The 16,353-nt window shown below is 43.6% G+C and overlaps 1 protein-coding gene across 4 annotated transcripts in view; it reads right to left on the bottom strand.

Moving 5' to 3' along the window:
- rai14 (retinoic acid induced 14) overlaps positions 1–16,353 on the bottom strand; it is a 249,450-nt gene that overhangs the window by 16,770 nt on the left and 216,327 nt on the right. For 3 of the 4 annotated variants that reach the window (XM_041194221.1, XM_041194203.1, XM_041194211.1), the window contains 5 exons: positions 6,696–6,782; positions 6,385–6,477; positions 4,186–4,293; positions 2,672–2,738; positions 1,492–1,610 (listed from right to left, as the gene is read on the bottom strand). In XM_041194221.1, coding sequence (XP_041050155.1) covers positions 1,492–1,610; positions 2,672–2,738; positions 4,186–4,293; positions 6,385–6,477; positions 6,696–6,782 — 474 coding nt within the window. The remainder of the gene's footprint in view (positions 1–1,491; positions 1,611–2,671; positions 2,739–4,185; positions 4,294–6,384; positions 6,478–6,695; positions 6,783–16,353) is intronic. The other variant, XM_041194229.1, reaches the window with a different exon arrangement.

Raw genomic sequence — 16,353 nt, forward strand, 5'->3', positions numbered from 1 at the left:
ATCCTCACCAACCTGCTTGCCACAGATGCATCTGCCCATGACAGTACCGGTTGAAGTGATCATCGCATAGTTGTGGTGGAGACAAGGTCCTGCCTTCACATTGAGGATACCATCCATCACGTGGAACTACTTTGTGCTAAATGGGATAGATTTCCAACAGATCTAGCAACTCAAGACTGGGCATCCATGAGGCGCTGTGGGCCATCAGCAGTAGCAGAACTGAATTCAACCACAATCTTGGCCTGGCATATCCCCGAGTCTACTATTACCATCAAGTCAGGGGATCAACCCTGGTTCAATGAAGAGCGCAGGAGGGCATGCCAGGAGCAATACCAGGCATACTTAAAAATGAGGTATCAACCTGATGAAGCTATAACACAGGGCTACTTGCGTGCCAAACAACGTAAGCAGCAAGCAATGGACAGAGCTAAACGATTCCACAAGCAACAGATCAGATCTAATCTCTGCAGTCCTGCTATTCAGGGTTTGTTTGGGTGATTTAGTGTTATTTAATTTGAATTTATATAGTATTTCTGTTATATTGTTATTTTTATTTTATTTACTATTTATTTATTTTATTTTTCAAGGTAGGAATAACTTGTAACTTTTTTTATTCAATCAAGGGATGTGGGCATCGCTGGCTAGGCCAGCATTAATGGCCATCCATAATTGCCCTTGAGGAGGTGATCTTGAACTCTATTCTTGAACCGCTGCAGTCCATATGGTGTAGGTACAGCCACCGTGCTGTTAGGGCACGGTATTTCAACTTGTACATTGGATTTTCAGGGCAAAAAATGTCCGAAGGAATCGAGCTCTGGCTTTAACATTGAATCCTAAGGGAACCCATGATTCAAATAGAGCTGTTACACTTAAAGCCGTGATTTTCGGGAACACAACCACAACTTATAGTGAAGACGTACCATCTCTCTGTGTTTCAACTGTTTCGATTGGTTAAGAAAATAAAATTCTCCAAAATGCAGGCACCGCATTCTTTTCCTGATTTAGTCAGTTCAGTAAATTGATTTCAAACTCCTCAGCAAAGATGAAAAACTAGGTCGTAACTTAGCTTCATCCTTCTCTTGGCCATTTGCTCCCTGCATTCTGATATACCAGGCTTCCCTACACTCTTGTGCTCCACAACTCTTACAGACTATGAATCTTGCATACACTTGCTTTCTTCTCTGTCTTGATTTTGACTTGTTTAAGATGCTCTTAGCCTCTGCATCCACTACAATATTTCCGACTTCAGCCTTGGCCCATGAGCAACATTACGAAAGATACACTTAAATATTTCTATGTTGAACAATTTCTCTTATATTAAATTCCAATGGTGCAAAAGCAGGTTTTTCTTACAGTATTTTAAATAATAATTATTAGCGGAGCACACATAGGATGTTTCACATTTTTGAAGTACAGTTTTCAACATAGAACTGGAAAGGAATTCAACTATTGATGAATAAATGATAAAGAATCTCAGATTATCCAAAGTACCTGCAATATATCCCACAGCTCTTTATTTTGCACTGCAAGCGAAGCAATTCGGGATTGTAATGCCCTTATTTGATCTGGTTCCTCTACACACGATACCTCCGTTTTTTTACTTCCACTACCTAACAGGCAATCAAACCAGAAATTAATACACACTTGAGCACCTAAACAGAAATCTTTGAGACATTTGAAATGTGGAATGAAAGTCACGTACTTGAAAAGTGAACTGCAGTTAATAAATATTACGCTCATGCATTTGAGCATGGTCCAATTTCATAACATATGGTGCAAATTTATACGAGTATTGCAAGCAAAGAGAAATCAGTGATAAAAATCACTGCTGTTCTATAAAAAATGAAATGGAATCGGGAATGGGAGTACAATATCAAAATATGCAGATAGTCATGGACTCTTTATTATGTTAACTATGAAGAGAACTGCATAATTGGCCATTTTCTCATCGGCCCCGCCTGTTTATGTTAAATTAAAATATCCTTGCAGCTGAGATTTCAGGAGTTTTATTTGTGAACAAGGTTGTGGAAGCAAGAAATAGTCACTCATAGATAATAGATGAGGAACATCAGAATGCTGACAAGGACTGTTATGAGATTCAAGCTTATCATCTTGCGGAGCAGAGGTCCAGAACGTCAAGTCCTGACAGTCCTTGAGAGTTTCTTGCATGCATGGGCCGGAAACTGATGGAGCATGCACAATCCGACATTTTGCAGTTCTTGGGGCCGAGGGCCCCCATGCAATAAGTAAATGGTGCAAAAATGTGGATCATGTGACTCAGAGTGGAGTGCCATAATAAAAGGAGCCCCAGCCAGGGGACAGGAAGAAGTCCCAGTTAAGAAGAATGAGGAGCACAGAAAGGGGCTCCAAGCAGAAAAAGAGCTACGGTTGGCAGACCTTGTGGACAAAGCTGAGGAGAGGCCCTAGCAATCAAAGAGGGCTCAGGGGAAGCCCTGACAATCGAAGAGGGCTCAGGAGAACACCTGGCAATTGAAAGCCTAGCCAGGCTTCTTAAAACAATTTATAAAATGGAACTGCTCCATTGGAAGGGATTACAAAATTGCATTGAATTTGTCCATTTTGCTGCAGGACATATTTGGCAACAACAAAACAGTTACACAATTATCAGAAGTAGCTGCACAATGTACAGGCCAGTAACCTTATACTATACCTATTGCATCAAATGGCACTTCTTCACTATTTCTACAGTCTTGCCTTTTGAGGTTATTTTGTTGTGCCTAAAATTAAAAAAAAATCAATATATAAGAGATTTCCAGCATCGGTTCAAAAGGATTATTTCTGATTTGCAAGTAGTTCTGAAATGGAATTATATTTCATGCACATCATATTCACATGGAGGTTGAACACACAGCCATCAGCTTTATTTTGTTACAATTATATTATACTACTAAGGGTGAGGTTTGACAGGTGGGATTGTGATACAGTGGACATCACAGAAACGTGGTTGAGGGAAGGGCAGGATTGGCAGCTCAACATTCCGGGATATAGGATCTTCAGGTGAGGCAGGGAAGGGGATAAAAGAGGAGGAGGCATTGCATTATTAGTTAAGAAGTCAGTTGCTGCAGTAAGGAGAGATGATATCTTGGAGAGGGCATTAAATGAAGCTTTGTGGATGGAGCTTAAGAATAAAAAAGGGGCAGCCACATTGTTAGGTGTTTATTATAGATCCCCAAATAGTCAGTGGGGAATTGAGGAGCAAATATGTGCACAATATGCAGGGGTTTGTAAAAACAATAACAAGAGGGTTGTATTATAGGGGCATGTTAGTGGGTTTGTAAAAGTGGCATATGGGACAATTGCCTTTATCAATCGAAGCATAGATTACAAAAGTAGGGAGGTCATGTTGGAATTGTATAGAACCTTGGTGAGGCCAAAGCTGGAGTAGTGTGTGCAGTTCTGGTTGCCACATTATAGGAAGGATGTGATTGCACTGGAGGGGGTGCAGAGGAGATTCACCAGGATGTTGCCTGGGATGAAACATTTAAGTTATGAGGTTGGATAGACTTGGGTTGTTTTCGTTGGAGCAGAGAATACTGAGGGGTGAGCTGATCGAGATGTAAAAGATTATGAGGGGCATGGACAGGGTAGATAGGGAGCAGCTGGTCCCCTTAGTTGAAGGGTCAGTCATGAGGGGCCACAAGTTCAAGGTGAGGGGCAGGAGGTTTAGGGGGGATGTGAGGAAAAACTTTTTTTACCCAGAGGGTGGTGACGGTCTGGAATGCGCTGCCTGGGAGGGTGGTGGAGGCGGGTTGCCTCACATCCTTTAAAAAGTACCTGGATGAGCACTTGGCACGTCATAACATTCAAGGCTATGGGCTAAGTGCTGGTAAATGGGATTAGATAGGTAGGTCAGGTGTTTCTCACGTGTCGGTGCAGACTCGATGGGCCGAAGGGCCTCTTCTGTACTGTGATTCTGTGATACACTGCAAGCTGCTTATAATAAGCAGGCTTTCATCCAGTGCAAAGCTGTAGTATGACCATAGGAACAGAAATCAGACTTTCAGCCTGTTCTCAGGCCTATTCCACCAATCAATTAGATCAGGGGTCATCTGAACCCTATTTACTCAAGTGTGTTCCGTGTCCTTTGATACCCTTACCCTGAAAATTGCAATTGGCCCACCATCCATTGAAACAGCAGGTATGCTCAATCTAAAAGAAAAATACCTCTTGGGAGTTTTTGTCCCGTAGCTGTTGATTTAGATTTTGTATCATCTCCAATAAATTTGCCTTCTCTGCTTGAAGCTTCCTCATTTCCTCATTATTCTCCCTTTCCTGCACCACAAATATATCAAAATGAGCAAGGTCATCACCTCCAAACAGAAATGAAAACGAGTTTTTAAAATAATTTTACGTTACAAATAAATCGCACATGTTGGCCTGGATTTATTGGTTGCTGCGGTGGCACTGTCCACCAGCCAGAAAACCAGAAGCAATCCGCCGCGCAGCAGCCCTGAGGGGTTTCAATGCCAATCAAGCAGTTAACGGCCTGCTATCGGCAAAGGCAAAGATCTCACTCTCAAGACAAATCAGAGGGTCGGCCACTATTCGGTATCAGCAGCGCCTCTGGAAGCCATGGCCACTGCTAGTGCTGCAGTAGGGCCCCAAGTAGTGACCTTGGCTATGGCCCTGGAAGACAGGTGAGTGGGGCAGACTCACTGGGGCTAATCAGACATGCTCTGGTGAAGGGATTGTTGTACAGCCATTGCCACCGAGGGGGGTCTTCTGTGTACCACAGGGTGCCTGATCTAGAGGGCCTGCGACCCCACCGTCTCCCCATGTGATGCACAGTTCTCCCCCACCCCGGGCCCCTACCTCCATCATTGGCTGCAGGATGAAGCCATTCAGTGGTCAATAATTGGTTACTTAAAGGCATTAATTGACCTCGGAGCAGGAAGCCATCCTTGACCTTCCCCACCCCGTCTTTATCAGATGAGATCGGGAAGGTTATAGGTTCTCCACTATGCACCTTGTCACCTCTTTATACAGTGCCCACCGCTCCCCTGCCGTCTCCCAGACTGCTCTTGGGATGTGGGAGGTTAATTAAATTCCTCCCATTATGCTAAATGTTATTTGGACATTTAGAAAGAACGCATTGTCTGCTATGAATGACAATACAATTTTGTTTCATAAGTGGGTTGGGGTGATGAAGTTAAAAATGTTTCTTTCCAGATTGCATAACACAAACTGTTGCCTTTAACAAATTCAAAATGCATATTACTTATATTCCAAAAATAACACCAGATATTTTTATTTCCCTGACTGACGGAGAGTGGGTCGGCCAGAAAGCCATGGGGAACTTGCAATTTGAGATTCCCACACGAGCCATGGAGTCTTAACTCCAGTGTGTTTGTGGTATCACTGATTGGTCCCCATGCCAACCTTATTGACAGCCTGGGCCTCTAGATTGGCAGAGAACCGGTCAGTGAAGGTCACAGCAGTAGGTAAGTCAATGGGAGGTTGACCAGGAAGGGACAGGGTCGAACAGGGGTGCAAAAGGAGGGAGGGAGGTCAATTGGGTAGGCTGTCAGTCCTGGGAAGAAGGTGGTCATTGGGGATAGTGCCTGATTGCGGACAATTCTCAGGCACTCACCTGGATCCAAGAGGTAGGTGCAAAGACACTTATTTCCTGAATCCACCAAAACCTCACCGCAACAAAGTTGCCGGGTTCCCCCGTGGTCGGGAAAAATTGTTAACAGCACTTGAAGTCGAAAAGCTGAATGACAATCCGGCTTGCAGCCTTGTTACCATTTTTAAAGTTTCAACCCGCTGATTAGCTGCCCGCCCACCCACCTTCTGGTCTCAGTTAAAATCAGACATGCAGAGATCAGAGGCTGGTTTGGGTCGTGAAGCAGATTTTTCAGACGTTAACCCTTCAGCCAATGAAATCCTTCCTTTTTAAAAAAAAAGATTAAAATTCAGACTATTTCTTCAAACCTCTCGGTAAAGGAGAGGAACCTCCTTTTGGCAGCGATTCAACTCCCAACAAAGCTGCTGACAATTCTTTATATTAACCAGCATATAATTGTACATTTGCACATCTTCCCTCAGACACAATAGACGCAGTAAGCAGTATTACATATCTTTTAAACTTGGCTATTTAATGTCTCTAGTATTAACTTGCATCTGAACAGCATAAGGTTTGGGTCCAGTTTATTAGAATTATAACATTGCCCAGAAGAGTTTCCTCCAATAGAACTTCTTCATAGTCCACTAAAGTAACCAAATTTGAATCTTTTAATTTTTCTGTGACCAAGGTCTCTACAGAAAAGTGTTATTTCAAAGTGTATTTGAAATAATGATATTTCTCACTCGTTTGGATGTAGCTAAGTCAAAATTAAACTGGACATTAGATTGGAAAATGACCTTAACAGATGATGCTTCCACTTTAGATGGCTCGTATTCTGAAGAACGAGGACTGTGGGACTCTGGAGTTAGCACCTCACTAGGCTGGGGACCCTAGACAAAACACCACAAAGTATCAATATTTAAAGGGCTGACTGCCAGTCGTATATCCTCATCGGTAATAGAAAAACAAAACGGCTAAACATTGTTTTAATCAATCTGAGAAATTCTGTAACTAACCATTCTTAAGAGATTCAATGCAACTGAATTTCTATCTATAAACATTTATGCTGCTAATTAAATGGTCATTCGTTAGATGCTTTTCCTTTTACCTGCATAACACTGGTTGGTGGTGGTGGTGCTTTTCGTTTTTTAGGAGTTCCACTTCTATCTGCATAGATTTTAATGGCAGGTTCCAGCTGAAAATTTTACAGATCAGAAATGTAGAGGAGTTAGTTTTGTTAGTAAAAGTTGTGAATGTTAAATTAATACATGCCTTCTTCTGTTATTTTGTTCCAAGTTTGTGCATGCTTATTTAGTTGAGAGTTTAACATGCATAAGCAAAATTCAAATAAAAAAAAGGACAGTTTTGACAAATCTATATTATCAGAAGCTTTGCATTCAGCGTGAATGAAGCAGCAATCCTTTCTGGGCATTAATAGTTAAACTGAAAAGACAGTAATATGCAGAAATCATTAAAGAGGTTCTAAGACGCTTTTGACATCAGCAAATAATTAGCCATAGGGCAGGATTTTACATTCATCAGGCAAGCGTGCGCCTGGCCTGATCAGGCGTAAAATCACACATGATTTCATCGTGCACTCTCGCAATCTTTCAGTCAGCGGACGCGTGCGAGAGTTGGCAGCACACCTGCCAACTCTCAAGAGGCCTATTAAGTCCCTTAAGTGATTAATTAAGTTATGTTTCCACTGCCCACTCAGCTGTTCGGTTGGCGGGCGGGCGAATAGGCCGGGTGGCCTTTGCATTTTTTACGAAACCTCATCCACAGACGGGATGAGGTTTCCAACGATAAGTAATAAAACACAAAAAAAAAAAATTTCCACTTCGTTTTAAACATGTCCCTTTTCATGTGACTAAATCACATGTGGGTCATGTTTATATCATTTATTAAATCTTTATTTTCCTTTGTCCAAATCTTCAGCTGCCTGAGGCAGCTCTGTGCTCTCAGGAAGCTGTCAGCATGTGCTCCCCTGCGCACGTGCAGACTTCCGTGCTCGCCCTCCTCCTGCCTCCACCCTGGCAGCGCTGAGCCTTTCAGTGCACCATTTTTTCGCCAGCCAGCATGAAATCGCGGTTGGGGCCTCATTGTGGGTGACAGTCCGTTTTGTGGACGCCCCTAGGCCCGCCCGCCATGCCTGACGAAGCAAAACTCCTGCCCATAGTTCACAAAGGACCACGGGCGTCTTTCTCCATTAAAAAGAGACAATTGGTTCTATATAGTTTGAGGGACACCATTCTGCAAGTATGGGTCAAGGAGAGGAGACAAACCTCCATAAACTATCACAGCATGGGTATTAAACCTGCGCCAGTGGCGTCATTTTGCATCACACTCTAACCATTTAGCCAACTGAGCTAACCGACCCCCACTAGCAGGTCTCTGGTTTACAAAATCAACTGATAGAGGTGGTAAATTCCATGGGACTAAATGGGGCAAAGACAGCTGAAGCAGTTAGAAAAGACAGGACACATTGGAGACACACAAGTCTGAGAGATGGTCTGCTACCAGATAAAGGGGGCCTACACACTTGCAGGGCTACAGGAAAAAGGCAGGGGAGTGGGACCAGCTAATATGTTCTTGAAGAGAGCCGACAGAAGTTCGATGGCTGAACGGCCTCCTTCTGGTGGAAAAAAATAGTTTATTTTAAGAATCGAAAGGGACTCTGTTTATATTCAGCAGGCCAAGCAACAGAAAAAAACCAAGATGGTTTAAAGTTTGCAAGCACGCTAAGCAATCGTTACATTTTGGGATATTTGTCCATTTTTCTGAAGAAAGTATTTGGGGAAAAATTATATTTAAGAATGGCATTTTAAAACAAATTGCTTTCACCCAAGTTTCTTTTTAAAAAAGGCACAGAGGTGGTAAGTGGTTATAATGTTAATGAATTTTGATTTAATGTTATTTCCCCAAACACTGCATACATAACAAGTGACCTGTTAGCCATCTTGGTAATCGATAAACATCTCACACCAATTGCATTGGAGATCTCAGGTCCCTGATGCTCAGCAAGGGAGCATGTGCTCACAGGCCCTCAAGTTGTGAACAAAGGGAGCTGAGAAAATGCCATTGGTTAGGTTTCCAAACAGAAGAATACCAGTTAGAAATCAATGGGGTAGAAATTTATTTTTAATGTAATTTTCAGGTTATTGGTGTTTCACATACCAATTTTGTGGTGAGACTTCAAGATATGCAAGAAACACCATGGCCAGAATTTTCGGCTCGAAGAGCTGGGGCGGGGCCCATTCGTCAAGGCATAAGATGATGCGGGGTGACGTCGGGCGTGTGGCCTGACGTCACTATGTGTCATTTAGATTTTCACTCGGCTCCACGCCCGCCAAACTGTCAAAGGCTGATTAAGGCCATTTAACTATCAATTAACGTAATAAACTGAGCTGCCTGTCCAACCTCAAGGTTGGCGGGCAGCTGAAGAGCCCAGGCAGCCTTCGCATTTTTCATGGAGCCTCATCCACAGGCGGGATGAGGTTTCATGAAAGGTTTATAAATTAAATACAGTTTTTCATTAACGTTCCTTGACATGTCCCAGCTCATGTGACACTGTCACATGAAGGGACATGTCTTAAAATATTCTCTTTTCTTTATTTAAACTTTTAAACCTTAAACTAATCTCCCTGAAGCACCTCTATGCCTCAGGGAGATTTCTGCGCTCTTTCATGCGCATGTGTGAAAGAGCGCAGGCCCTGACTCAGGGGACCACCCACCTCCCACCGGCACAGTGAGTACACGTAAAATGGCAGTGCAGATCCAATTGGGGGTGCCGATCGGCTTCTCGCCCACTTCCACCCTGCCCCGCACAATCCCGATGGGGGGAAAAGTGCGCCTTCCCTTTAAGAGATGCACACTGGCTTTAAATTGCATCACAAAAACCCGATAATCAGTCTCCTATCTGGTGAGCTGCTATTAAACAATGCAACTAGTGCTGGCAGCCCACCTATTTAGTGATATTGAAGCCCTCTAATCAATTTTACTTCAGGGGCATGCTATCTGTGCGGTGGAAGGGATGGGGGACTGACGATGTTTGTGGGAGCTTGTCATGTGCAAATTGCTGCCACATTGCCTGTATTACTATAGTAACTACATTTCAAAAGAAATTTATTTTGTCAAATACTTTGGGGCACCCTGATATGTTGAAAGGAGTTGTATAATTTCAAGTATTGTCGTTCCTTTTTGCTAGTGAGGTTGCACACATAAGCACAATGAAGTCCAGGTCCAGCTTCTGTGGCATTGTTAGGCAAGGCATTCAGACCATGCAGTAAACCGTGGATTGAGCTCTCTGAACACTGCAGTGGAAGATTCCACAATGATAAAGTGAGAGCTGTGAGACAGCTCTGTGTGGAGCTCAGGCTGCTGCCATCATGGTTCTGGGAACTAGCACTCCTCATGCTTTCATTCTCTGAAGGAAAACATGAATATGTGTGGGGAGCATGAATAGAGGCTTTTAGAGCATCAATACCATCCTTCAATCTACTTTCTAACCGTACCCCCCCCACCCCATGCAGAGCAGTGGATATGTAGAGGTGCAGTCCCATGACAGTAGTGATGGCTCCCCGGAACAGGCTCATGCCATCCTCTCCAAAGATGACAACACTCCCCTGCAAACCTTTCACCCAGTACCTTTGTTAGTTTCACACAGTCAGCTAACAGAGGCTCTCACATTTGACACTGAACACAACAGTCTGTAGCTGGGCCCTCAGCTAGTCGAGCTGCTTCAGACCACACTCACAGCTACTTCAATTATCCTTTCTGGACAATCAGCAGCTGTTCACCTCTGAGGCTTCTGTGACAGGTGAACCACCTTGCAAGAGCATTAGAATATTTAAATGATCATAGAGGCCCAACATAGTAAGACTGCAGTCGGGTTATTTCAATTCAACATTAAGTGAAGGAAAACTAGTTAAATCCAGAATGTAGAAGATGTGTAGTAAAGGGGGTTTCCTTTGTACTGATATTAGTTTTTGTACCTTAGTTGTGTAATAGGAATACCTAGTAGTGATTGAGAACATTCAGGAGTGGCAAGATTGGGGCTATTGACTGCTAATATCACATCTTAGTTGATGCGCAAAGTGTAGCATGTTCATTATTTTTGTATTATGTGGAAGAAAATGATACTGATTGAATTAACTGAGTTCGATCAAACTGTTGCTTTTTATGTTCACTTTGTTGTGCAACAAAGCAGATAAAGAATTTACATTATACCTCAATTAAGTCGGCAGGGATATTTTTCAGATTGGAGAAGCACATTGACGACACATCTGAAAGCCAGAAGTGCCATGTGGATGGTCCATTTTGGCCTCCTCCAGAGGTCCCCAGCATCACCCATACCATGCTTCAGCTAATTCAACGATGCGCTACCATCAATGAATCCCCCACTATCAAAATCCTGGGGGTTACCATGAACCAGAATCTGAACTGGACTAACCATATAAATATTGTGGCTACAAGAGCAGGTCAGAGGCTAGGAATCCTGCAATGAGTAACTCACCTCCTGACTCCCAAGGCCTGTCCACCATCTAAAGGGCACAAGTTAGTAGTGTGATGGAATACTCTCCACATGCCTGGATGAGAGCAGCTCCAACACTCAAGAAGCTTGACACCATCCAGGACAAAGCAGCCCGCTTGACTGGCACCCCTTCCACAAACATTCACTTCCTCCACCATTGATGCAGAGTGGCAGCAGTGCATATCATCTACAAGATGCACTGCATAATCTGACCAAGGCTCCTTAGGCAGCACCATCCAAACCCACAGCCGCTACCACCTAGAAGGACAGGGGCAGCAGATACATGGGAACACCACCACCTGGAAGTTCCCCTTCAATTCACTCACCATCCTGATTGGAAATGTATGGCCGTTCCTTCACTATCACTGGGTCAACATCCTGGAACACCTCCCTAACAGCACTGTGCGTATACCTATACCACATGGACTGCAGTGGTTCAAGGCGGCAGCTCACCACCACCTGCTCAAGGGCAACTGGGGATGGGCAATAATTGCTGGCCTAGCCAGCGACGCCCACATCCTGTCAATGAATGAAGAAAAAAATACATTTCAGACCACAAGGACTTGAGGTACCAAATTCTCATCCCTTGGTTACACCATTATTTATGTAGGCACTTGGACATTCAGAGGGGGATCTGCTAATGATTTAACTTTAAAATATTTCCTAGCAGTGGAAGGTAGAGTGGGAAACTGTGTCCTGAGTCTATGCTCAAAGTGAAGAAAGTTCAAGTTTTAGAAAGTGAGCATTGAGGAAAGGACACAGGGTGACTAAGTGACGGTTAAGTAGGAATATAAATAAAATGACGAATAACATGCCTTATCTGCATACATTTTACCTGTAAAACTGGGTTTACATTACCATATTTGTTCTGGTCGCTTGTTGTTTCATGAAAATGAAAAATCTGCACATGAATCAGTGAAAAATTTGCAAATGAACCAACGAAGTAGAAGAACTTTTGATGAGAGACAGATTTGAATGAGCAATAAACTACTAAGATGAGAGGAAGAAGAGGAAGAGGTGGATAGGGGTATATATGTATCAATGTGGCCAAAGGAAAGAGATATCTGTATTTACTGATCCTATCAAAAGAGAGGGAGAGAGAAAGAAAGGAAAAGAAAGATGCAAATAAAAATGAATGAGGTAAAAAGGAAAGATGCCATTCTCATGGGTAAGGAAATAAATAAAATCTAAATTTACATAGGAACTTGACTCAGAAAATTTCTTGTCCATCCCACCATCACAATGCACCCTATCATACCTGTGAACTTCCAGGACTTGAAACCCAACCTCCCCACACCCCCTGCCACCTCCATACTTCACCATTTCCACCTATCTTATTTCATACATTTCAAAACTTGATGCAACAGCTGATATCTAGTTATTCATGTTAAAATCAACTACATTTCCAGGGAATTATCTAACAGCCAGGGATCCAGCATGTGCACAATTCTTTCCTGCTTGCTGGGATGGTAACACATGCTGGACAGCAGACAAGTACAGGTGCCACCCATAGGCTGGGATTTTCCATGCCCGCTGGCGTTGGGCGTGCTTGGTGGTGAGAGCGACCAATATGGCGAGAAGACCAAAAATTGGTTTCGCGATATCGTGAAACCAGTTTATGAACATCCACTAAGCCGGGTTCCCAGTCATCAGACTTTGGGAACCTCATTGTAATACATCAGAATATCATTATAAGGACAGCCTACCAGATTTATTCTCCTCTCCCCCACAAAGCCCAGGCTGGATCGTCTGTCCACATCGTCAGGAAAACATGCCAATGTGTTCCACAACAGCACATATAAGAGGTGCACTTGATGGGCCGCAATTTGCTTAGAACTTCAAGGTTTGCCTATCTTGCTTCAGTCAGCACTCGCAGACATCAGCACCGGACTTCACAGACAGCACCACATCACTTTTAGGGGGCTCATGGGCAGGTCCCTACCTACAAGATCAGCCATATGTACGTGGCTTTTCAATGGCTGGGCAGCTAGGGTTTGCTTGGGAAGGGGGAGAAGTGGCCTCAGGCAAGGGAAGAGGATGCAGGACGACGGCAGGAGGGTATCCCAGGGTGTGTGTGGGGCACATATTGATCTGCGCAAGTAGCCTCAAGATGGTGAGGGCTGAGGAGGCAGTCTCGAGAGATGAGGCCAGATAGACATGTGACGGTACATGTGTGAGGATGGGGGTGATGTTCCTTGAGCTGGCAGTGAGTGAGATGCTAGTAAATATGTGATAGGCTTGAGTGTGAGAGTCTAGAGTGATGAATAGTACTGAAGACCTGTGCTCCAGAACTTGCCGCGCACCTAGCCAAGCTGTTCCAGTACAGCTACAACACTGGCTTCTACCCGGCTATGTGGAAAATTGCCCAAGTATGTCCTGAACACAAAAATAGCAGGACAAATCTAACCCGACCAATTACCACCCCATGAGTCTATTCTCCATCATCAGTAAAGTAATGGAAGGGGTCATCAACAGTGCTATCAAGCGGTCCTTGCTTAGCAATAACATGCTCACTAATGCCTAGTTTGGGTTCCGCCAGGGCCACTCAGCTCCTGATCTCATTACAGCCTTGGTTCAAACATGGACAAAAGAGCTGAACTCCCGAGGTGAGGTGAGGATGACTGTCCTTGACATTAAGGCAGCATTTGACTGAATGTGGCATCAAGGAGCCCTAGTAAAACTGGAGTCAATGGGAATTGGGGGAAAACTCTCCACTGGTTGGAGTCATACCTAATACCTAACACAAAAAAAGATGGTTGTGGTTGTTGGAGGTCAGTCATCTCAGCTCCGGGACATCACCGCAAGAGCTCCTCAGGGCAGTATCCTAGACCCAACCATCATCAGCTGCTTCATCAATAACCTTCCTTCCATCATAAGGTCAGAAGTGGGGATGTTCATTGATGATTGCACAATGTTCAGCACCATTTGCAACTCATCAGATACTGAAGCAGTCCATGTCCAAATGCAACAAGATGTGGACAATATCCAGGCTTGGGCTGACAGGTGGCAAGTAACATTCGTGACATACAAGTGTCAGGCCATGACCATCTCCAACAAGAGAGAGTCCAACCATCACCCCTTGATGTTCAGTTGCATTGCCATCACTGAATCTCCCACCATCAACATCCTGGGGGTTACCATTGGCCAGAAACTGAACTCGACTAGCCATATAAATACTGTAGCTACAAGAACAGGTATCATGCAATAAGTAACTCACCTCCTGATTTCCCAAAGCATGTCCACCATCTAAAAGGCACAAGTCAGGGATGTGATGGAATACTCCCCACTTGCCTGGATGAGTGCAGCTCTCATAAGACTCAAGAAGCTCAACACCATCCAGGGCAAAGCAGCCTGTTTGATTGGCACCATATCCACAAACATTCACTTCCTCCACCGCCGATGCAGACTGACAGCAGTGTATAATATCTACAAGGTGCACTGCAGGAATTCACCAAGGCTCCTTCAACAGCACCTTCCAAACCCACAACCACTGCCATCTAGAAGGACAAGGGCAGCAGACGGATGGGAACACCACCACCTGGAAGTTCCCCTCCAAGTCACTCACCATCCTGATTTGGAAATATATCGTCATTCCTTCACTGGCGTTGGGTCATAATCCTGCTTCCTAACAGCACTGTGGGTGTACCTACACCACATGGACTGTGGCGGTTCAAGAAGGCAGCTTACCACCACCTTCTCAATAGCAACTGGGGATGGCAATGAATGCTGGCCCAGCTAGCGAAGCCCACATCCCATGAATAAAAAAAAGATGGTTGCCATACTCTGGCTGCAAAGAAGAGATCATTCATCCTCTATCTGCATTGGATGGCCAACCTGTTCTGCGCAGCATTGGCACTGATCACCACTACCATCATCTACCAAGCCAGAGTGGTAATGTAGCTGCCCCTCGAGCAGGGGAAGAGGACATCACAGCCGGTTTCCAAAAGGCACTCGAGGACTGCGGTCTTCTTGCCTTTCGGGGCCGTGTCTTCTTTGCTGCAGTCCTGGGCTGGAAGCACTGAGTGCAGCTGTACTTTAAATGTGGTGCATGGCATGATGAAGCGGTGAGGCGATGGCGCAGCAGGAGAATCGGAGCCCTCCCGCCATTGAAACGGGGTGTATCCCAGGAATGCATAATTAATACAGCAGGTTTGGGGTGATGCGGCGCGAAAAGCCGCCATTGCGGCTGGCGGGTAAAACGTAATTTTTCCTGCTTGCTGCCACATCTACTGCAAATCTGGGACGATTCTGCCCATTGTTTCCATAAGAAAAATCCTTTTTTTATTAGCTGACATTTAGAAGGTGAAACAACTTTTTTTTCTTCACCAGCAGAGCCTTGCGGTCAGAACATGCCAGATTTGTTTATTTTAAAAATATAGGATTGTGTGTAATTTGCCTGTTTCAAGGTACATTCATAAAATATCTTACAACTTAAATTAAAAACAAAAAATGCTGGAAATACTCAGCAGGTCAGGCAGCACCTGTGGAGACAGAAGCAGAGTTAACATTTCAAGTCTGTGAGCTTTCGTCAGAACTGACTGTTTTTGTTTCAGATTTTCAGCATCTCAGTAGTATTATGCTCTCGTACCTTGCAATTCAAGTTTAATTAGTGTAAATGTCAAGTCACCTTCTTTAAGCAATTTTAGATAGTCATTATAAAAGTGAAATTATTTTAATTTTTTTTGTGCCACTCTTTCTATTAAGTATGAAAATCAGCACTACATTACAACATACTATGGTCCCTGATTAGTACTGAACTGGACAAATGAGTAAATTTAAGTTTTGACTTCCAACAGTCCTCCAAGATAATGACCAAATACAATAGCACTTATTACTATTTAAAAAAAAACAATTGGTGCATGTTTGAGGGTATCATTTTATTCCATGCAGAAAAGGAGAAAGGAAAGTCTGCCATGCATGATGGATGAGAGATAGTTAAATCACAGCACTTTTTTGGGGGAAATTGACATTCTGGAAATAAAATTACCAGAAACAAAAATCCTAGGTGTGATTTCGTAAATATACACTGAACAATTTTTAAAAAAAACATATTTCAAACTTCTGTGGAGCTTTAGAACAATGTCTATAAGCTGTAAAATAAAACCCTGACAGGCTAATGAAATTATAGGGCTGTTATCAAAGAATTGGGGCAATTAAATTTAATACACAATTACCACATATAAGAGCAAGGTAACCATGAATAAATAATGGTATGATGGCTCATTACTTGGGA

Source organism: Carcharodon carcharias, chromosome 1 (assembly GCF_017639515.1).
Source record: "Carcharodon carcharias isolate sCarCar2 chromosome 1, sCarCar2.pri, whole genome shotgun sequence".
NCBI classification, from domain to species: domain Eukaryota; kingdom Metazoa; phylum Chordata; class Chondrichthyes; order Lamniformes; family Lamnidae; genus Carcharodon; species Carcharodon carcharias.